This window comes from Narcine bancroftii, chromosome 2, assembly GCF_036971445.1.
Source record: "Narcine bancroftii isolate sNarBan1 chromosome 2, sNarBan1.hap1, whole genome shotgun sequence".
NCBI classification, from domain to species: Eukaryota; Metazoa; Chordata; class Chondrichthyes; order Torpediniformes; family Narcinidae; genus Narcine; species Narcine bancroftii.
This window is the reverse complement of record NC_091470.1, coordinates 349,516,309-349,541,883: the sequence shown is the minus strand read 5'-3', so window position 1 is coordinate 349,541,883 and position 25,575 is coordinate 349,516,309. Positions and strand designations below refer to the sequence as shown.

The 25,575-nt window shown below is 45.3% G+C and overlaps 2 protein-coding genes across 13 annotated transcripts in view; one reads left to right on the top strand and one right to left on the bottom strand.

Annotated features, from left to right (window-relative positions):
* tsnare1 (T-SNARE Domain Containing 1) overlaps nucleotides 1-25,575 on the bottom strand; it is a 962,849-nt gene that overhangs the window by 463,619 nt on the left and 473,655 nt on the right. The gene's annotated exons all lie outside the window — the stretch shown is intronic.
* LOC138752234 (mucin-22-like) lies at nucleotides 9,488-13,459 on the top strand. Its single transcript, XM_069915210.1, has 9 exons — nucleotides 9,488-9,910; nucleotides 10,021-10,049; nucleotides 10,245-10,427; nucleotides 10,724-11,096; nucleotides 11,243-11,527; nucleotides 11,638-11,666; nucleotides 11,832-12,014; nucleotides 12,311-12,654; nucleotides 12,726-13,459. The coding sequence occupies exons 1-9, from the start codon at nucleotides 9,488-9,490 to the stop codon at nucleotides 13,457-13,459; spliced, it is 2,583 nt and encodes an 860-aa protein (XP_069771311.1).

Sequence of the window (25,575 nt, the reverse complement as noted above, 5' to 3'; positions counted from 1 at the left end):
TGAATGTACTCACAAAGTCAGCACTTGCAAATTACAGGTATATTACAAATGAGAAGTACATAATTAATTTATTTTATTCCAGAATCAATTTGCACAGAACATTATAAATGGCCTTGTTCACACTGGAAGATTTGACAGTTTCATTAATTAACATCGCTGTCACCCACCAAGCCTGTGTTTTCACTGCAATGTAAATTCCCTAAAATAAATTAACTAATTGCATGCTTGAACTTCATTGACCATGATGTGGTTACCATGCTCAATGCTTCCTTGCATCATGAACCATGGTTTACATCGTCCACTCCTCCAAGACCTCTCCCTCTCTTTCACCCTGTCGCACTACAAGGGTGTTATCTCAGGTCAGCTGGTTGCACTTATAATGTAGCAGCTACAGCAATGGAAGCCATCCATCTTCATAGATCCTCTTGGCTTGGGTGAATATTGAAGAAATAGCAGAGAACAGCAGGAATCCTCCCTGAGTCAACATTTGCAAGCAACACACTTCTCAAACAGAAAGTTCTGTGATCATTCAGATTGGCTGAGTGAGTGATCTTGCCATTTAATGGGACGTCAAGCATACATGGAGGGGGAGTGAGGATGAGCTGGTACCCTAGCAGAAGACTGAATGATTATTAAGTTAAAGACTGCACATATTCCCATCTGATATTCACACTGCTGAACTCTGCAGTGGCTGACAAGAGACCCTTACAGACAATTATTGGAGTCCTGGCTCAAATCAGCGTGTGCAGAATTGATAAGAAACCGGGTTTGGCAATTTTAAATCACAATGATTTATTTGTTTGTCGTTAGGTCACAAGAGTTCCAAGGTGTACTGTCTGGACACGGTGGATAGCCGGTGTTTCCACGCCCAACTGCCACCTGAAGGGAATTTTGATCTGGGACAGTGACATCTGCAAGATTGGAAAATGTCACCAGATCAAATGTTGATAAAACTGCATGTTGATTGAACTCCCTGTGACCAGATGCCACATAATCATGAAACCAAATGTATTTTAATAAAGACCCATCTGGCTCACAAATGTCCTGCAGAGGAGGAGATCTGTTATCATTATTCGACTTGGTTAATACAAGACACTGGATCCAATCAATGTGTTTGACTCTTCCTCCACAATTCACAATCAATTTACTCTTGAACTCCTTGAGTTCCAATTTTAAAACTTGTGCCTTTTGAATTATGATTTGTCACATTCCATGAATGAATAAATAAGACCTTTAGTATTTCAGTGCAGATTTGTTATTTATTGAAAATAAAAATAACTAGAAATCTGAAATAAAACAGAACGCAGAGAATAAAACAGAAACACGCAGCAGACTCAGACGCCAGCCAAAGGGTTTTCAACTTGAAACTTTCACTGTTTCCCTTTCCACAGCTGATGTCTGACCTTCTGAGTACTTGCGGCAAATTTTTGTTCCGATATTGGCTGGTTGTTGCCTTCATGAGAAAGTGAGAGGAACACAATAGGCTGCAGATGCTGTGATTGTTGTAAAAACCCCAAAATTCTGGAGGAACTCACCTGGTCATGAAAAAGTGAGCCAACTTCTTTCAAGGGTTCCAGGCTTAGCTTTTTCTTTTGGCGCGAAGAGGGTTGAGGGGTCATGGGAGGCACAAGCCTGGCAACACACTAAATAGATGAGCCAACGACCCGTGTTGCAGTACTGTATATTGTGGATCTAAGGAAGGCCCAACCTCCAGTGGTCATGTCCCGAGTGACGTATTGCATACTCATAAATCGTAGCGGGAATAAAGCACATATGCGTACAATATATAAAGGACAGTGCAAAAAAAAACATGCACAATTTAATAAGACATATGCACGCAATGCATAAAAGACCATGGGAAAATCTACTTCTTTGGGCTTCAGACGGTTCAAACTTAGGACAAACCCACAGACCAGCTTGTCATTATTCCCTAAACAATAGAGTGTAACAACTATTTGCATAGCATTACATTGTATTACGTTTTATAAGTAATCTTCAGATGATTTGAACACAGGTACATGCTGAAAGTTCCACAGGCCGCCCTGTGAGATATAACTGAACTAATGTTAAAACTACCAGGCTGACATATGCAAGCAGGCTCTAAGGACACTAATGATACCTGGTTGAGTGGGTTGGCCGTTCACACTGCAGCCAAGTCAACTCCAAATCAACTCGGCCGGGCTCTGATACAACACCCTATCAAGTATCAGAGCCCGGTTGATTTTTACCCCCCGCCCATTAGGAACATTCACTTTGCCAGGTGACCTGATAATTACTCACTAAATTGACTGGTTCAACCCACGTTATTTGGCAGTATGAAGGGGGATTGCATGGACAGCAAGCACCTTTTCCCCAGGTCAACAGCAGCAAGTAGTGGGTCCTTGGAATGCATTGCCAGGGGTGGTGGTGGAGGCTAGTACAATGGGGACATATAAAAGACTTCCATATGGATGCAAGAAAAATAGAGGGTTATGGTTGTGAGGTAGGGAAGATTTAGATTATTGAAAAGGTCAGCACAACATTATGGGCTAAAGGGCCTGTAATGTGCTATCATGTTCCATGAATCCAAAACTACTAATTGAAGTTCAAAGTAACTTTAAATGGCAAGGATTAAAACTCATGTAAAGTACAGGCTAGACCTGATATGGATAGGAAATACACTTTCCTAAACATAGAAAAGTGCAGTACGGGCCTTTCAGCCCCTCAATGTGCCAAGATCTGTGTAAATATATTCCATCATCAATTTAACTCTTCCCTCGCTTGCAGCCCATAGCCCTCCTCTTTCATCCTTGTGCCAATCTACAAGTCTTTTAAATGTCCCTATTAACAGTAAGCTCTACCAGCATCCTCAGCAAACTTTCCAAGCTTTCAGTTCTCTCAGTATAAAAAGAAACCAACATTTCCTCTGAATTTTCCTCCACTTACTTTAAATGAATGTCCTCTGGTATTGGCCATTGCCACCATGGGATGGAATCCAATTTTTTTAATGCAATCTTTTGGCTTCTACGGTCAAGTTCATCTTTTTTTTTGCAACTTGCTACTATTAGATTTATTGAATTATATCTCAAAGTTTACCTTGGACAGTTCTGGAATCAATCCCAAGACTATATAGTCTCTTCTTTGGCTTGGCTTAGCGGACGAAGATTTATGGAGGGGGTAAAAAGTCCACGTCAGCTGCAGGCTCGTTTGTGGCTGACAAGTCCGATGCGGGACAGGCAGACACGATTGCAGCGGTTGCAAGGGAAAATTTGTTGGTTGGGGTTGGGTGTTGGGTTTTTCCTCCTTTGCCTTTTGTCAGTGAGGTGGGCTCTGCGGTCTTCTTCAAAGGAGGTTGCTGCCTGCCAAACTGTGAGGCGCCAAGATGCACGGTTTGAGGCGTTATCAGCCCACTGGCGGTGGTCAATGTGGCAGGCACCAAGAGATTTTTTAGGCAGTCCTTGTACCTTTTCTTTGGTGCACCTCTGTCACGGTGGCCAGTGGAGAGCTCGCCATATAACACGATCTTGGGAAGGCGATGGTCCTCCATTCTGGAGACGTGACCCATCCAGCGCAGCTGGATCTTCAGCAGCGTGGACTCGATGCTGTCGACCTCTGCCATCTCGAGTACTTCGACGTTAGGGGTGTAAGCGCTCCAATGGATGTTGAGGATGGAGCGGAGACAACGCTGGTGGACGCGTTCTAGGAGCCGTAGGTGGTGCCGGTAGAGGACCTATGATTCGAAGCCGAACAGGAGTGTGGGTATGATAACGGCTCTGTATACGCTTATCTTTGTGAGGTTTTTCAGTTGGTTGTTTTTCCAGACTCTTTTGTGTAGTCTTCCAAAGGCGCTATTTGCCTTGGCGAGTCTGTTGTCTATCTCATTGTCGATCCTTGCATCTGATGAAATGGTGCAGCCGAGATAGGTAAACTGGTTGACCGTTTTGAGTTTTGTGTGCCCGATGGAGATGTGGGGGGGGCTGGTAGTCATGGTGGGGAGCTGGCTGATGGAGGACCTCAGTTTTCTTCAGGCTGACTTCCAGGCCAAACATTTTGGCAGTTTCCGCAAAGCAGGACGTCAAGCGCTGAAGAGCTGGCTCTGAATGGGCAACTAAAGCGGCATCATCTGCAAAGAGTAGTTCACGGACAAGTTTCTCTTGTGTCTTGGTGTGAGCTTGCAGGCGCCTCAGATTGAAGAGACTGCCATCCGTGCGGTACCGGATGTAAACAGCGTCTTCATTGTTGGGGTCTTTCATGGCTTGGTTCAGCATCATGCTGAAGAAGATTGAAAAGAGGGTTGGTGCGAGAACACAGCCTTGCTTCACGCCATTGTTAATGGAGAAGGGTTCAGAGAGCTCATTGCTGTATCTGACCCGACCTTGTTGGTTTTCGTGCAGTTGGATAATCATGTTGAGGAACTTTGGGGGACATCCGATGCGCTCTAGTATTTGCCAAAGCCCTTTCCTGCTCACGGTGTCGAAGGCTTTGGTGAGGTTAACAAAGGTGATGTAGAGTCCTTTGTTTTGTTCTCTGCACTTTTCTTGGAGCTGTCTGAGGGCAAAGACCATGTCAGTGGTTCCTCTGTTTGCGCGAAAGCCGCACTGTGATTCTGGGAGAATATTCTCGGCGACACTAGGTATTATTCTATTTAGTAGAATCCTAGCTGCTGGCAAAGAAGCGAGCTGCCCACCAGGCTCACCTTACAAAGCCGTCCTGTCCAGAGAAGAAACAAGCCTTCCGTCGCGCATGCAGCCATCTTCAGCGCAAACTCCGGGAGATCCAAAATGAGTGGTGGACTAGCCTCGCCAAACGAACACAGCTCAGCGCGGACATTGGCGACTTCAGGGGTTTCTACGAGGCTCTAAAGGCTGTGTACGGCCCCTCACCCCAAGTCCAAAGCCCGCTGCGCAGCTCAGACGGCAAAGTCCTCCTCAGCGACAAGATCTCCATCCTCAACCGATGGTCAGAACACTTCCAATCTCTTTTCAGTGCCAACCGCTCAGTCCAAGATTCCGCCCTGCTCCAGCTCCCTCAACAGCCCCTAAGCTAGAGCTGGATGAGGTTCCCACCCTGGATGAGACATATAAGGCAATCGAACAACTGAAAAGTGGCAAAGCAGCAGGTATGGATGGAATCCCCCCAGAAGTCTGGAAGGCTGGCGGCAAAACTCTGCATGCCAAACTGCATGAGTTTTTCAAGCTTTGTTGGGACCAAGGTAAACTGCCTCAGGATCTTCGTGATGCCACCATCATCACCCTGTACAAAAACAAAGGCGAGAAATCAGACTGCTCAAACTACAGGGGAATCACGTTGCTCTCCATTGCAGGCAAAATCTTCGCTAGGATTCTACTAAATAGAATAATACCTAGTGTCGCCGAGAATATTCTCCCAGAATCACAGTGCGACTATATAGTACCTCTTTCTATTTAGCCATGAAGCAGGTTACGTTGAATTTTTACCATGGTGACTGCTGGAGCATGTGTCTGATCCTCCTTATGTTGAATTTAGCGAACTCTTGTTTGTTGATATAAATGGAAAAAGCAATTCAATGAATCCTAGCCTTATACTTAAAATAAAACTATTTACCCTGACCCATAGGCCATTATAACCTGAAATCGGGTCTCAAATATTTTTAAAATTGTTCTGAAGACAATAATCTCTTCCAGAGATATGAGACCATAAACAAAACAGTCCTTTGACAGTGGGTTATTTTTCATCTCATCATACAGTAGGAAGCTGAGCTGCATCAGTTTCTGAAAATATTTCTTGCTTTCCCTGTTTCCCAAACACAAAGACCCTCAGCTACCTGCTCCTTCCTACTAGCCTTTCCTTTAGTTCAACTCGTTGTAGGGAACAAAGTGTTTCTCCAACCCAGACAAAGCTGCAATGTGGACTGGATTCAGTTTGTGACGATAAAGCAAACAAAGAGGAGGAAGAGAGAGCTATTCCTCTTTCAGTACATTCCAGGGAGCCAGATTTTACCTGCAGCTAACACTGACGGAATCAAGTTGAAAGAATGTCAAACCATGGGCCCTTATTTCACAACCCGAAATACCAGCACCACATATTGTATCCTGACTTGATTTCCAAATATAACCACCTGCCACATGTTATTGACAGGGTAGTGCGAGAAAGATTCAACTTCACTGTCATTGAGGGGAGAAAATTGCAGTGACTCATTTTTGACAGCTCACTGATCCTGACATATGATTTTGTTTGAAAATTGTCAGTTTATGGATGTTGAACCACAGATATTTACCCTGCATCCACTCTATAAAATTAACACAAATTAGCCCAACTTCACTTCTGAACTGCATCCCACAGAAAGGATAAAGTTCTCTTTCTCCAGCAGTAGTCTGCCATGGATTTGGACTCAATTTAACACTGTCAGCCCCTCAAACACCAAGTCCTGGAACTCAACACCATACTATGTAATTGGATCCTGGATTTCCTCACCTCCAGACCACAATCAGTGAGGATCGGTAAGACATCTCTACCTCAATTTCCATCAATGCCAAAACCCCACAGGGCTGCGTTCTTTGTCCCCTGCTCTACTCATTTACACCTATGACGAATAAAAAGGGAACGATGAGTTAGCATGCAGGAGGGAGATTGGAAACTTGGCCGAATGGGGCACTAACAAACAACCTTGCGCTCAATGTCACCAAAACCAAGGAGCTAATTGTTGACTTCAGGAAGGGAAAACCAGAGGTGTACGGTCCAGTTCAGTTATCATTGGGTGAGGTGGAGAGATTGAGCAAATTTAAGTTCTTGTAAGTCACTAGATCAGAGATCTTTCCCGAATCCAACACACTAATGGCGTCGTGAAGAAAGCACGTCAGTGACTCGACTTCCTCAGGAGTTTGTGGAGGTTTGGTATAACATCAGGATCCCTGCTAAATTTCTACAGATCCGTGGTGGAATATGTGCTGACCGGCTACACAACGGACTGGTGTGGGGGCACCAATATCCCTGAGCTTAAAGCCCAGCAACAGGTACTGTTGAATAATGTCCTTTCAGACAAAGTAATTTTGTTACAACGTTGAAGAAAAAAAAAGTATCTCATCTCACTTTGGGTTTGGGCTTGGGATTGAACCGGATGCTGGTGGGTGCTGCCTCTTACAACCTTTGCTTTTTGAACATTTATTCCTTGATTTACGCCAGTTGCAATGAGCACTAAACGTGTACAGTCCACCTCTGCCGACTGTGGCCAACGAAACAGAGTAAAAGTATTACATCAGAAAAAAGCATTAGAAGATTTGACCATGGACTGCGAGCTGTGGATATTGGTCTGCAACCAACAACTGGATGAACAATTTGCAGTAATGCCGAAAAGATTAAAGCTCGTGCTCCAAGTGTAACACCTTCAGGCGCTATAAAATCAACTGGGAGTAGGGGCAGCATAATGGAAAATATGGACTTTTGAATATCCAGATGGAAGACATGCATTAGTGCAACTCTCCATGTTTGCTAATGGCCATATAAATAAAAGCTTTAAGTTTATTTGATGAAACTAAAGGAACTAAGGAAGCAGAAACACCATGAATTTTAACAACTAAAGATTTGTCGAGGCTTTCCACTTGTTAGATAAAGCTATGGCCATTTTCACTGAGAAAAATCCTCAAAGAGAGAGAAGTGTAGAAGCAAAAGGGATGATAGTGAATGGATAAAACTGCCACAAGGGATGAACAGACAAAAAAAAGCACAACAACAAACCATGGACATGTTTTATAAAACCCCAGCTCATCAAGAAGTCTGAAGAGTTGCAGCACCATCAACGCTACGACCATCGACCATCAACGTTACGACCATCAACACTACGACCATCAACACTACGACCATTAACACTACGACCATCAACACTCCGACCATCAACACTACGACCATCAACACTACGACCATCAACACTACGACCAGCAACACTTCGACCAGCAACACTTCGACCATCAACACTTCGACCATTCACACTACGACCATCAACACTACGACCATTAACACTACGACCAGCAACACTACGACCATCAACACTACGACCAACAACACAACGACCATCACACTACGACCATCAACGCTACGACCATCTACGCTACGACCATCAACGTTACGACCATCAACACTACGACCATCAACACTACGACCATCAACACTACGACCATCAACACTACGACCATCAACACTACGACCATCAACACTACGACCATCAACACTCCGACCATCAACACTACGACCATCAACACTCCGACCATCAACACTACGACCATCAACACTTCGACCATCAACACTACGACCATCAACACTCCGACCATCAACACTACGACCATCAACACAACGACCATCAACACTACGACCATCAACACTACGACCATCAACACTACGACCATCAACACTTCGACCATCAACACTATTACCATCAACACTACGACCAGCAACACTACGACCATCAACACTACGACCATCAACACTACGACCATCAACACTCCGACCATCAACACTACGACCATCAACACTTCGACCATCAACACTACGACCATCAACACTCCGACCATCAACAATACGACCATTAACACCACGACCATCAACACTACGACCATCAACACTACGACCATCAACACTACGACCATCAACACTACGACCAGCAACACTTCGACCATCAACACTACGACCAGCAACACAACGACCATCAACACTACGACCAGCAACACTACGACCATCAACACTACGACCAGCAACACTACGACCATCAACACTACGACCATCAACACTAAGACCATCAACACTACGACCATCACACAACGACCATCAACACTACGACCATCAACACTACGACCATCAACACTATGACCATCAACACTACGACCATCAACACTACGACCATCAACACTACGACCATCAACACTTCGACCATCAACACTACGACCATCAACACTCCGACCATCAACAATATGACCATCAACACTACGACCATCAACACCACGACCATCAACACTACGACCATCAACACTACGACCAGCAACACTACGACCAGCAACACTACGACCATCAACACTACGACCATCAACACTCTGACCATCAACACTAAGACCATCAACACTACGACCATCAACACAACGACCATCAACACCACGACCATCAACACTACGACCAGCAACACTACGACCATCAACACTACGACCATCAACACTACGACCATCAACACTACGACCAGCAACACTTCGACCATCAACACTACGACCAGCAACACAACGACCATCAACACTACAACCAGCAACACTAAGACCATCAACACTACGACCATCAACACAACGACCATCAACACTACGACCATCAACACTACGACCAGCAACACTACGACCATCAACACTACGAACAGCAACACTACAACCATCAACACTACGACCATCAACACTAAGACCATCAACACTACGACCATCACACAACGACCATCAACACTACGACCATCAACACTACGACCATCAACACTAGGACCATCAACACTACGACCAGCAACACTATGACCATCAACACTACGACCATCAACACAATGACCATCAGCACTCCGACCAGCAACACACCGACCAGCAACACTACGACCAGCAACACTCCGACCAGCAACACTACGACCATCAACACTAGGACCATAAACACTAAGACCACCAACACTACGACCATCGACACTACGACCATCGACACAATGACCATCGACACTCCGACCATCGACACTCCGACCAGCAACACTACGACCATCAACACTACGACCATCAACACAATGACCATCAACACTCCGACCATCAACACTCCGACCAGCAACACTACGACTAGCAACACTCCGACCGGCAACACTACGACCATCAACACAACGGCCATCAACACTCCGACCATCAACACTACGACCATAAACACTCCGACCAGCAACACTACGACCATCAACACTACGGCCATCAACACTACGACCATCAACACTACGACCATCAACACTACGACCATCAACACTACGACCATCAACACTACGACCATCAACACTACGTCCATCAACACTACGACCAGCAACACTACGACCATCAAAACTCCGACCAGCAACACTACGACCATCAACACAAAGACCATCAACACTACGACCATCACACAACGACCATCAACACTACGACCATCAACACTACGACCATCAACACTACGACCATCAACACTACGACCATCAACACTACGACCATCAACACTACGACCATCAACACTCCGACCATCAACACTACGACCATCAACACTACGACCAGCAACACTTCGACCAGCAACACTTCGACCATCAACACTTCGACCATTCACACTACGACCATCAACACTACGACCATTAACACTACGACCAGCAACACTACGACCATCAACACTACGACCAACAACACAACGACCATCACACTACGACCATCAACGCTACGACCATCTACGCTACGACCATCAACGTTACGACCATCAACACTACGACCATCAACACTACGACCATCAACACTACGACCATCAACACTACGACCATCAACACTACGACCATCAACACTACGACCATCAACACTCCGACCATCAACACTACGACCATCAACACTACGACCATCAACACTACGACCATCAACACTTCGACCATCAACACTACGACCATCAACACTCCGACCATCAACAATACGACCATTAACACTACGACCATCAACACTATGACCATCAACACAACGACCATCAACACTACGACCATCAACACTACGACCAGCAACACTACGACCATCAACACTACGACCATCAACACTACGACCATCAACACTTCGACCATCAACACTATTACCATCAACACTACGACCAGCAACACTACGAACATCAACACTACGACCATCAACACTACGACCATCAACACTCCGACCATCAACACTACGACCATCAACACTTCGACCATCAACACTACGACCATCAACACTCCGACCATCAACAATACGACCATTAACACCACGACCATCAACACTACGACCATCAACACTACGACCATCAACACTAAGACCATCAACACTACGACCATCACACAACGACCATCAACACTACGACCATCAACACTACGACCATCAACACTAGGACCATCAACACTACGACCAGCAACACTATGACCATCAACACTACGACCATCAACACAATGACCATCAGCACTCCGACCAGCAACACACCGACCAGCAACACTACGACCAGCAACACTCCGACCAGCAACACTACGACCATCAACACTAGGACCATAAACACTAAGACCACCAACACTACGACCATCGACACTACGACCATCGACACAATGACCATCGACACTCCGACCATCGACACTCCGACCAGCAACACTACGACCATCAACACTACGACCATCAACACAATGACCATCAACACTCCGACCATCAACACTCCGACCGGCAACACTACGACTAGCAACACTCCGACCGGCAACACTACGACCATCAACACAACGGCCATCAACACTCCGACCATCAACACTACGACCATAAACACTCCGACCAGCAACACTACGACCATCAACACTACGGCCATCAACACTACGACCATCAACACTACGACCATCAACACTACGACCATCAACACTACGACCATCAACACTACGACCATCAACACTACGACCATCAACACTACGACCAGCAACACTACGACCATCAAAACTCCGACCAGCAACACTACGACCATCAACACTAAGACCATCAACACTACGACCATCACACAACGACCATCAACACTACGACCATCAACACTACGACCATCAACACTACGACCATCAACACTACGACCATCAACACTACGACCATCAACACTACGACCATCAACACTACGACCAGCAACACTTCGACCAGCAACACTTCGACCATCAACACTTCGACCATTCACACTACGACCATCAACACTACGACCATTAACACTACGACCAGCAACACTACGACCATCAACACTACGACCAACAACACAACGACCATCACACTACGACCATCAACGCTACGACCATCTACGCTACGACCATCAACGTTACGACCATCAACACTACGACCATCAACACTACGACCATCAACACTACGACCATCAACACTACGACCATCAACACTACGACCATCAACACTACGACCATCAACACTCCGACCATCAACACTACGACCATCAACACTACGACCATCAACACTACGACCATCAACACTTCGACCATCAACACTACGACCATCAACACTCCGACCGTCAACAATACGACCATTAACACTACGACCATCAACACTATGACCATCAACACAACGACCATCAACACTACGACCATCAACACTACGACCAGCAACACTACGACCATCAACACTACGACCATCAACACTACGACCATCAACACTTCGACCATCAACACTATTACCATCAACACTACGACCAGCAACACTACGAACATCAACACTACGACCATCAACACTACGACCATCAACACTCCGACCATCAACACTACGACCATCAACACTTCGACCATCAACACTACGACCATCAACACTCCGACCATCAACAATACGACCATTAACACCACGACCATCAACACTACGACCATCAACACTACGACCATCAACACTACGACCAGCAACACTTCGACCATCAACACTACGACCAGCAACACAACGACCATCAACACTACGACCAGCAACACTACGACCATCAACACTACGACCAGCAACACTACGACCATCAACACTACGACCATCAACACTAAGACCATCAACACTACGACCATCACACAACGACCATCAACACTACGACCATCAACACTACGACCATCAACACTATGACCATCAACACTATGACCATCAACACTACGACCATCAACACTACGACCATCAACACTTCGACCATCAACACTACGACCATCAACACTCCGACCATCAACAATACGACCATCAACACTACGACCATCAACACCACGACCATCAACACTACGACCATCAACACTACGACCAGCAACACTACGACCAGCAACACTACGACCATCAACACTACGACCATCAACACACTGACCATCAACACTAAGACCATCAACACTACGACCATCAACACAACGACCATCAACACCACGACCATCAACACTACGACCAGCAACACTACGACCATCAACACTACGACCATCAACACTACGACCAGCAACACTTCGACCATCAACACTACGACCAGCAACACAACGACCATCAACACTACAACCAGCAACACTAAGACCATCAACACTACGACCATCAACACAACGACCATCAACACTACGACCATCAACACTACGACCAGCAACACTACGACCATCAACACTACGAACAGCAACACTACAACCATCAACACTACGACCATCAACACTAAGACCATCAACACTACGACCATCACACAACGACCATCAACACTACGACCATCAACACTACGACCATCAACACTAGGACCATCAACACTACGACCAGCAACACTATGACCATCAACACTACGACCATAAACACAATGACCATCAACACTCCGACCAGCAACACACCGACCAGCAACACTACGACCAGCAACACTCCGACCAGCAACACTCCGACCATCAACACTAGGACCATAAACACTAAGACCATCAACACTACGACCATCGACACTACGACCATCCACACAATGACCATCGACACTCCGACCATCGACACTCCGACCAGCAACACTACGACCATCAACACTACGACCATCAACACAATGACCATCAACACTCCGACCATCAACACTCCGACCGGCAACACTACGACTAGCAACACTCCGACCGGCAACACTACGACCATCAACACAACGACCATCAACACTCCGACCATCAACACTACGACCATAAACACTCCGACCAGCAACACTACGACCATCAACACTACGGCCATCAACACTACGACCATCAACACTACGACCATCAACACTACGACCATCAACACTACGACCATCAACACTACGACCAGCAACACTACGAACATCAACACTCCGACCAGCAACACTACGACCATCAACACTAAGACCATCAACACTACGACCATCACACAACGACCATCAACACTACGACCATCAACACTACGACCATCAACACTACGACCCTCAACACTACGACCATCAACACTACGACCATCAACACTACGACCAGCAACACTACGATCATCAACACTCCGACCAGCAACACTACGAACATCAACACTAAGACCATCAACACTACGACCATCACACAACGACCATCAACACTACGACCATCAACACTACGACCATCAACACAACGACCATCAACACTACGACCATCAACACTACGACCATCAACACAACGACCATCAACACTACGACCATCAACACAATGACCATCAAAACTCCGACCATCAACACTCCGACCAGCAACACTACGACTAGCAACACTCCGACCAGCAACACTACGACCATCAACACTAGGACCATCAACACTACGACCAGCAACTCTATGACCATCAACACTATGACCATCAACACAATGACCATCAACACTCCGACCAGCAACACTACGACTAGCAACACTCCGACCAGCAACACTACGACCATCAACACTAGGACCATCAACACTACGACCAGCAACTCTATGACCATCAACACTCCGACCATCAACACTCCGACCATCAACACTCCGACCAGCAACACTACGACTAGCAACACTCCGACCGGCAACACTACGACCATCAACACAACGACCGTCAACACTCCGTCCATCAACACTACGACCATAAACACTCCGACCAGCAACACTACGAACATCAACACTACGGCCATCAACACTACGACCATCAACACTACGACCATCAACACTACGACCATCAACACTACGACCATCAACACTACGACCATCAACACTACGACCAGCAACACTACGACCATCAACACTCCGACCAGCAACACTACGACCATCAACACTAAGACCATCAACACTACGACCATCACACAACGACCATCAACACTACGACCATCAACACTACGACCATCAACACTACGACCCTCAACACTACGACCATCAACACTACGACCATCAACACTACGACCAGCAACACTACGATCATCAACACTCCGACCAGCAACACTACGACCATCAACACTAAGACCATCAACACTACGACCATCACACAACGACCATCAACACTACGACCATCAACACTAGGACCATCCACACTACGACCAGCAACACTATGACCATCAACACTACGACCATCAACACAATGACCATCAACACTCCGACCAGCAACACTCCGACCAGCAACACTACGACCAGCAACACTCCGACCAGCAACACTACGACCATCAACACTAGGACCATCAACACTAAGACCATCAACACTACGACCATCGACACAATGACCATCAACACTCCGACCATCGACACTCCGACCATCAACACTACGACCATCAACACTACGACCATCAACACAATGACCATCAAAACTCCGACCATCAACACTCCGACCATCAACACTCCGACCAGCAACACTACGACTAGCAACACTCCGACCGGCAACACTACGACCATCAACACAACGACCATCAACACTCCGACCATCAACACTACGACCATAAACACTCCGACCAGCAACACTACGACCATCAACACTACGGCCATCAACACTACGACCATCAACACTATGACCATCAACACTACGACCATCAACACTACGACCATCAACACCACGACCATCAACACTACGACCATCAACACTACGACCATCAACACTACGACCAGCAACACTACGACCATCAACACTCCGACCAGCAACACTACGACCATCAACACTAAGACCATCAACACTACGACCATCACACAACGACCATCAACACTACGACCATCAACACTACGACCATCAACACTACCACCCTCAACACTACGACCATCAACACTACGACCATCAACACTACGACCAGCAACACTACGATCATCAACACTCCGACCAGCAATACTACGACCATCAAAACTAAGACCATCAACACTACGACCATCACACAACGACCATCAACACTACGACCATCAACACTACGACCATCAACACAACGACCATCAACACTACGACCATCAACACTACGACCATCAACACAACGACCATCAACACTACGACCATCAACACAATGACCATCAAAACTCCGACCATCAACACTCCGACCAGCAACACTACAACTAGCAACACTCCGACCAGCAACACTACGACCATCAACACTAGGACCATCAACACTACGACCAGCAACTCTATGACCATCAACACTATGACCATCAACACAATGACCATCAACACTCCGACCATCAACACTCCGACCAGCAACACTACGACTAGCAACACTCCGACCAGCAACACTCCGACCATCAACACTCCGACCATCAACACTCCGATCATCAACACTACGACCATCAACACTCCGAACATCAACACTCCGACCAGCAACACTACGACCATCAACACTACGACCATCAACACTCCGACCAGCAACACTACGACCATCAACACTACGACCATCAACACTACGACCATCAAAACTCCGACCAGCAACACTACGACCATCAACACTACGACCATCAACACTACGACCATCAACACTACGACCATCAACACAATGACCATCAACACTCCGACCATCAACACTCCGATCATCAACACTACGACCATCAACACTACGACCATCAACACTACGACCATCAACATTCCGACCATCAACACTACGACCATCAACACTACGACCATTAACACTCCGACCAGCAACACTACGACCATCAACACTCCATCCATCAACACTCCGACCATCAACACTACGACCATCAACACTCCGACCAGCAACACTATGACCATCAACACTACGACCATCAACACTCCGACCATCAACACTACGACCATCAACACTCCGACCATCAACACTCCGACCAGCAACACTACGACCATCAACACTACGACCATCAACACTACGACCATCAACACTCCGACCAGCAACACTACGACCATCAACACTACGACCATCAACACTACGACCATCAACACTACGACCATCAACACTACGACCATCAACACTACAACCATCAACACAATGACCATCAACACTACGACCATCAACACTACGACCATCAACACTACGACCATCAACACTCCGACCAGCAACACTACGACCAGCAAGACTCCAACCATCAACACTCCGACCATCAACACTCCGACCATCAACACTCCGACCAGCAACACTATGACCATCAACACTACGACCATCAACACTCCGACCATCAACACTACGACCATCAACACTCCGACCATCAACACTACGACCAGCAACACTACGACCATCAACACTCAACCAAGACCTGAGGCAACATCAGGTTCCTCAGGAATTTCTTGCAACACTCCCACCCTCAGCTCCTCCGATGATGACGACAACCAAGCTGCTTCTCTGCCCCTCAGTGGTGATGATCACTGCGGGATCCCAGTAGCCTCCCTCCCCATCCCAGCCACCACCAATACGACTGCCGTCACTCACTGATTCACCAAACTGATTAAACTATTTTTTATTTGTTCTTACTAATCTCTCTTAAATGGCTGTACACCCGACATTTATATCAATGCTAAATATTAGACGTGTTTTGGGTCATTATAAGTTTGGTGATGGTTTTGTGACCAGAAATAAACCTTAGGAACTTAACTCTAATTTTTACTCATTGAGCCTACAGTAAAATAGGTTTTGCTTAATGTTGTTTCACTTAAAGTAGAACTTTCCAAAAGTGTATCAATTACATTAAGTGACAGCCTGTTGTACAGGGAGCGCTACAGGCAGGATCATCAAAGATCCACAGCACCCAGTGCACACTCTGTTCTCGCTGATACCATCGAGAAAGAGGTCTCGGTGCCACCAGGCTCAAACAACCAGGTTCAGGAACAGCTGCCACCCCTCCACCATCAGTCTCCTCAACCATAAAATTAATCAGGGACTCATTTAAGGACACTTACTTTTGCAATTTTTTCAATATTTATTTCTCCACTCACTTTTACATTTATTTGCTTACACTCAGTGGCGGATTAAGGTATAGCAGGACCTGTGGCATTTATTTTAAAGGAGCCGTAAATAGTGCAGGCTGGCGCATGCATGTTGAGGGGAAAGTGTGATGGCAGCGCACTAAGTGCCAGCGGGCGCATACGCAATTAGAGGGAAGAATGACTGTGGCGCACATCCCCCCCCCTCCCCCATCCCACCCCCCAAGAGAGTTTCTGATGCTGACCCTGCATGTCCATTTTGGTAAATATGAAATAGTCATAATTATTTTTACCAAAATGATGCTAGCTTTCTCAGATCACTATATATTCAATGATTACCAGTGGCATACCTCGGGAATATAGTGCCTATGGCAAGCACTGAAATTCTGCCCCCATTCCTCCCCCCCGCTTAAATCTATTTACACCATTCTTTCTTTGGCTTGGCTTCACGGACGAAGATTTATGGAGGGGTATGTCCACGTCTGCTGCAGGCTCGTTGGTGACTGACAAGTCCGATGCTGGACAGGCAGGCACGGTTGCAGCGGTTGCAAGGGAAAATTGGTTGGTTGGGGTTGGGTGTTGGGTTTTTCCTCCTTTGTCTTTTGTCAGTGAGGTGGGTTCTGCGGTCTTCTTCAAAGGAGGTTGCTGCCCGCCGAAGTGTGAGGCGCCAAGATGCACGGTTGGAGGTGATATCAGCCCACTGGCGGTGGTCAAAGTGGCAGGCACCAAGAGATTTCTTTAAACAGTTCTTGTACCTCTTCTTTGGCACTTACACTGAAATGGTGTCTTTCTCCCTTCCCCTGTTAAAACTTACTTGCACATTGTGTTAAAACAAAACTTACTTACGGTGGTGGCTGACTCAATGCTGGATCAATAGCTGCCTTCATTAAGCATAATTCCCCACACAGCAGGAACCGCTCTGCATTTTCATGGCGCTGGCAGAGCAGTTCCAATTATGTGGGGGTTAATGGGTAACAAAGTCAGCCATTGCACCCGCATTGAGCCGTCACCGCGAGCGGCCTAATCAGATGCCGGAGCGGCGCTCCAGGGGAACTCTGGCAGCCTGTACTCCTGCTGCCGCATCAGGAGTTAGATTGGCGGGGGGTGGTGTGCGACAGATGGCTGGGGCTAGGAGCGAAGCGGGTGGCCAAGGTGAGGACAGTGGCATCCTTCTTCAAGTGGCTCTCAGGGCATGATATCCTTGATGAAAGGTCATAATAATTTTCGCTACCACCCCTTTAAGCTTTCATATTTTATTTCCCAACAACCTTCCACCACCAAAAGCCAAACAGCCATTCTATAACACTGATGTAGGTATCAACTTCAAATGTCAAAAGTAACTAAACTAAAATTTAAAAGTTACATTTTCTAGATTTAACATGAGCAAATTTGTTTATGACACTGGACTGTCTACTTCAGGCAGAAGTTCATGTTCAATGCTCATTAGATGCGTTTGTTTAATCTGTTTTTTGATGCATGGTCCTCCTTAATTCATTTTTAATCCTGTTCATTTTTTGAAAATGAGTGTTCACCACTGCAGTTGGTAGCCAGGACCGCATTCGGAAAACAAGACTCCAAAGATAAAGAATTGTCAGTTATCAAACGGTAACACTGTTACTCTACAACAGGGGTGTCAAACTCAAATTCACAGAGGGCCAAAATTAAAAACTTGGACTAAGTCGTGGGCCAAACTAAATATTTATTGAAAATTTTCGACATCTGCATGTTTTCTCTTCTTTCAACATATGTAATGTTAAACTTTTTCTTATTAAAATAAATGTTTAATAATAGTTTTGGTTAAACTCTTTCCAGAAGAAGCATTAACAAATGAGAAAATAAAATATTCAATAAATAATATTTCTCTATAGCCTTTAAGCTCCTCTTAAATGTATTTTTTTCACAAGCCAACAAGTCAAAAAAAGAACAACTTGATTCTATGAAAATCCAATCTTTCAACTATGAACAGTCCAAAGTGAACCAAAGAAAATATTAATCCAAGCTTAGCTTGCTACACTGTGATTTACTCTGATGCACCTGGGTCTAAACCAGATACTTGGCATCTCTTCTTGGATGCAAGTTCATCAAACTCTGGGGTCAGAGTTTGCCTCCCACCTGTCTTGAAAGGTCCTGTTTTCTGTCTTTCGTTTGGCCATTTTTCGTAAGGGGTTTATTACATGTGAGTTCGGCGACTGGCCGCAGATGTTAATGAAAGTAAAGAGAGGAGGTGGGGGCGATTAGCGGGCTGACGGGCCGGCAGCAATGCATTTGCAAAGCATTCTGGGATTTGTAGTATTAGCTGTGCATGCGCTATACTGGCGCAGCGGCCAGCTCTAATACATATTTGATATGATCTTGCGGGCCAAATATAATTATATCACAGGCCAAATTTGGCCCGCGGGCCTGAGTTTGACATGTGTACTCTACAAGGTCTTGTTTAGTGCCAATAAGAGAAGTTTTAGGCAGTTCAGCAAACTGCACAAATTTCTTCACCAAGACTTTCTTCCAGATTTCTGGACAAGATCTGATGACATTTTCACAATCTCTTCAGGTGCATTCAAAGAAATCTAAATGCACCATCCAACTTTTGATAAGCTTTCTGGCATTTTGGGCGGGGCAGAAAGCAAGTTATCAGCAATGGCAAGAAATGTTAGACCCTTAAACTTCTGAGAAGGCGTTGGAGATACAACGTGCTGGAGCCATTGAAATCATCATCCATACAATTTCGCTTGTGTTCTCTTAAAGATCCTTGACTTTTTTGCTCAACGTCTGAAAAAGTAGAGCATTAACGCAAGGATTCGTAGAGAGCACAAGCTGTGTTTAAGTCTTGGCCAGAAGAATGGTCATTTAAAAACGTTGTAATACTTGATCCCACAATTCCTGTTTCCAACTTCATCATGTTGAAAGTAGCCCACGAGCTTGTTGTCGACACTCAACCTTCTGATCATTGATTTTTGAAAATTCATCCAAGACTTGTTTTTATTGCAGAAAAGCTGTGTAAAAAATGCTCTTGTTGCATCTGCATGAGCTGACCACCTGGTACCTGACATTCTTTTCACAGTGGGCAAATGGGCACCACCATCAGATCATGCAACAGAAAGGAGATCCCTCCAATAGGTAGAAACAAGAAATAAAAGTGTACTGGCTTCCCACAAATTCAAAGAAAATTAATGCTTCTTGACAGCATTCAGCAGTACATTTTCCAATCAAATTTAGTGAATGTGCAAAACATAGAATGCAATCCGCAGACTCATTCAGCTCTTAATTCGTGCTTGTAAGCCACTCTACTTGCCACTCATGTTGCAGGCATTGTCATAACTTTGACCATGGCAGACTTTTCCAACGCCATTTTCCTTTAAAAAGTAAACTTTGTGCGAGCTGTTCAGCACCATCACCTTCCAGATCCAAAATCTTCGCTAATCTTTCAACTGGTCTAGGCGGGCAAACATAGCGCACAGTCAAAGTCAGCTGGTCCACATTAGATCTCACTGGAGTAGAATCCAATGAAGCAGAATAATACTTGTATTTCTTCACTTCACAGATAATGTGATCCAGTCTGCTGGATCCAATCAGATTGATGAATTCCTCACATTTTGTTTTAGAAGGGTAGGATTTATGTCCATGAGTGTTTATATGCTCTGCCAGAAAAGGGTCAAATTTGGTCAGTAACTTTAAAAACCCCGTAATTTTGATTATGAGGAGACCCCCACAGTCTCGTCAAATGGGAAGGCTTCGTTCTCCTAAAAACTTCAATTGTTCGCTCCAGAAGTGTGCCCAAATACTTTTGTTTGGTCTTCATTTCTTTCACAAGTGGGGATCTGCATGTAAAGCTTTGTTTTTGTCCATCAACAGTGAAATTAAAGCTTGTCTGGGCCAGCATCTAATAGGGCCACTCATCGGCACTAGTAGCTCAATGCAGGATCAATGGGAAAAAATGGCCATCTTCCCTATCCATAATTTCCCACTCAGCAGGAACCACTCTGCCAGTGCCAGCCAGGGAAACGCAAAGTAGTTCCTGAAGGCTGAAGGGGCTCGATGAGGTGCCGGAGGCCGGACGGGCCAACAGTGCGGGCACAGCCTGCCCCGGTCACCTGCTGATGGCTCCACTGGCCGATCCCTGACTGCTCTCCCGGCAGCCCGCTCCGGTCACTCGCTGACAACCCCACCTACAGCCCCGTTGACAGTCTGCCCTGGTCACCCACTGAGTGCACCACCAACAGTCCAGCCCAGCCACCCGTTGACTGCGCCACTGGCTGCCTTTTGTACCTTCCAGCTGGGAACAAATGGCAAATAAGAAACACAGACTTCTCATACATTAATCCAATGTGTGTGTAATTTATGGGGATATGAATGTCAGCATGCTAATAGAGACATCTCTTCATCCGTGCGATTGGATGACAATGAAAAGAATCCTCAGAACTGCCAGAAGTTTTATTTCACACATGTTCATAAACCTACAAACAAGCAACATGCAATAAATAGGTTTAGCGATTCAGAAAGCAAAGGAAGCCTATTCTGTTTCCCCTGCAAGGTTATGACTTCAGGATGTTTATCAAAGTTTACCGAAGAGGGGCTTAATGGCTGGAAAAATATAAGCAATCTAAAGTTCCGCTCATAGACAATTATGAAGCAATTATGACCATCCAGGACATGCTCAGTTCTTGCTGCAACCATCAGGAAAGAGGTATAGTTGCCACTAGGCTCAGGATCAGTAGCTACCCCTACACCATCAGACTCAATCAGAGACTCATTCAAAGACTCCCTTTGCACATTATTTATTACTGATTTTTTTTTTCTGTATTTGCACAATCAGTTTGTTTACATTCCTCTCCTTTGTATATGATTCCAGATCACTCATGTACATGATGAATAATAGCGAACTCTGTGGCACACCAATTGCTACAGACCCCAGAATGTAAAAGTAGTGCACTAAAATAGAAAAATCCAAAGGGGATAATCATGAGAACGTTGCCAGACTAATTTCCAAGAGCTGCTTTTCTAAAGTTATTCCTTCATGGGAATCCACAAAATTTGAAAAGTGACTTTGAATTACTAATTTTTTTTTCCTCACTAATTTCAGATGTAATGTTCCCTCTGTAACAGAATCCTAGATTTTAATCAAGCATGAATTCTCCTTCTCGTTGCAAGAGAAAAAAAATACTCCTTTCAAAATTTTAACATTTTAATAGGAACTGGCAAACTCATGAATCAAAAAAAAACATAGATTCAGCTGGAGTTAATAATCTTTCTCACCTTTAACCAAGAAATGCAAAATGTTGCAATCAACTCGAGGCTCTCCATATGATGCAGTTACTTATTCCTTATTTCATGAGTCCATTTCTCGTGCTCTTTTAATTTTTAGAAGTCTTGCTCTTTTCAAAGTCATCTTTCACTAATATCAATGATGTTACAAGCCCAGAGGACCCCAAAGCCCAGTAGCAATAGATATTCACCAAGACAAATGGTAACTTAAACAAAAGTTGTTTTTAATTATCTTTAAACATAAAAACAGAATCACGCTTTAACATCACTATTGACTTAACTAACCTAATCCAATCTCCCTTCTCAATCCTCCAAGTTCACTGGTTGCAGGCAATTCTTATACTGTGCACAGAACTTAACATTTATGAAGTTCACCAGGCTTTGGTGCTTGAAAGGTAAATGGTTACTGCTCAGGAAGGTTCTTGTCAGTTTTCAGAGAGAGATTTGTTGGTCGCTGGACACAAACTGATCCCTTCTAATCAGCTACATCAGTATCTTGCCGAAGAAACTTGTCCCATCAGGGTTTTCCAGATGATAACCTCTTTCTTTCAGGTCACACAAAGGTCCTTTTGTTTCTCTTATTTCAAGTGAAATAAGGGCAGCCAGTCCTTTCCTCTTGTATGAACGACAAGGGCTTTGACCAGGCTGAACTAAGCACTCACAACCCATCCTCAAAATGGGGTTTTTCCACTAGCTTGCCAGCTTGTCCTGTTCCAGTCCCAGCTGCTGCTGACTGTCACACTGTAGAACTGAATTCTCTCTCTTTCTCTCTCTCAGAGAAAACCCGTTTGACTCTCTCTGCTTGCAAAACCACATGACCCTCTTAGAACAGCAAACTGCACTCAGACAGCCTGCAGCTCCAAACCTAATCCTCCGAGTTTTTTCATGTGTTTCTTTTTAAAACAACAATCCATCAGTGAAGCGCTTGGGCACCCTTCAAAAATTTTGCAAAGGCACTCGGAGTCGGGCCTGTCTGACTTGAACAGAGCTCCAGTATTTTAATTGAGATCTGTTCTGAAGTGTTTGTACGTGACCCACACTAAAAACCTCCCACAATTTATCTCCTTTAAAACATATCTATATACAATATTAAATACAACATTATCTGTCATAATGATATCAAATGGAGTTTAGCCTAATTATGATACAGTTTGAGTATCTGACGATCTGAAAAACAAAAGGATCCAAAAACTGATTTTGTTTTTAGCACCGAAATGACATCACAAGAGGGCAAAAAAATTCAACACCTGATTGGCCCATGAGGAGCTCCGGTGCTTTATTTAATTAGAATATCAGCAAAAAAAATCTTTGCTTCTGGCCGGGAAGATGTGAAATGGAGCTGGGTCCAAGTCTTCAGCGTCAGCTACAACCAGAGTCGACTCCATTCTCAACATCGGGTGCGGTGCTGTCCACATCGAAGAAGTCACTTTCGGCTCCCAAGCAGGAGCGGGAACCTCGGGCACTCAGGCAGGAGCAGGGGCTGTAGTCAAGGACTGGCAGCAGTGCTGGGGACATGTCGGGGATCGGCGGTTAGGAGGTGTCAGGGACCGGTGACGGCGGTGTGGCGACGGTGGAGAGGTGTTGGGGATCAGTAGCAGCAGCGGGGTGCTGTCTGGACTGGCGGCAGTGGTGGTGGGGAGATGCTCTTCTTTTGTAAGTAGTGATCAAGCTTTTTATTTGGTAGGTAATAAACATTATTTCATGTGAATTTTCTGCTTGTGGCATCATGTCATGCTCAAAAAGTCTTTTGTTGTCTGTTTTTGCTGTTTAACTGCATAACCAGATCCATGTTTTAGTGTATTAAGGGTAGGTCAGGTCTTGCGAGATCTGGCCTTGGTGACCGCCATGTTTTATTTGGCATTGTTTCATTGAGGGCGAACACTAGGATGAACAGGTAAGTGTACATTCTACGTCCGGTGGTGCTCAGGGGGTTAGGGTTAGGAGCACCAGTGGCACTTGTAGGGGGTGCTAGGGTCAGGGTTATGAGCGGCGGTACTCAGGTCGGTTACAGTTAGAAGCAACAGTGCTTGGTTGGGGGTGGGTAGGCTTCAAGTGGCACCCCATGCCCTGGGGGGGGGAATCCCTCCATCCCTGATACCAGGTCCAGACGGCAATACAATGCTTACCAAAATGGCTTGCATGCCATCAAATACAGTATATAGCTCTTGAATGCTAATATTGGAAATTACAAATATTGTTGGAGTTCTTATAAAGGAGTTAATCACAGGATATTTAGAAAATGAAATTCGACAAAGTCAGCATGGATTTGTGAAAGGAAATTGTCTTTGATAAATCTGTTAAAGCTTTTTGAGGGTGTAGAATA

Coding starts and splice junctions, on each gene's coding strand:
- LOC138752234 (XM_069915210.1), top strand. CDS start 9,488: ATGACCATCAACACTACGACCATCAACACAATGACCATCAGCACTCCG. Junction 10,428..10,723: donor TCTACGCTACGACCATCAAC/GTTACGACCATC, acceptor CACTACGACCAG/CAACACTACGACCATCAACA. Junction 11,667..11,831: donor GACCATCAAAACTCCGACCA/GCAACACTACGA, acceptor CACTACGACCAG/CAACACTTCGACCAGCAACA.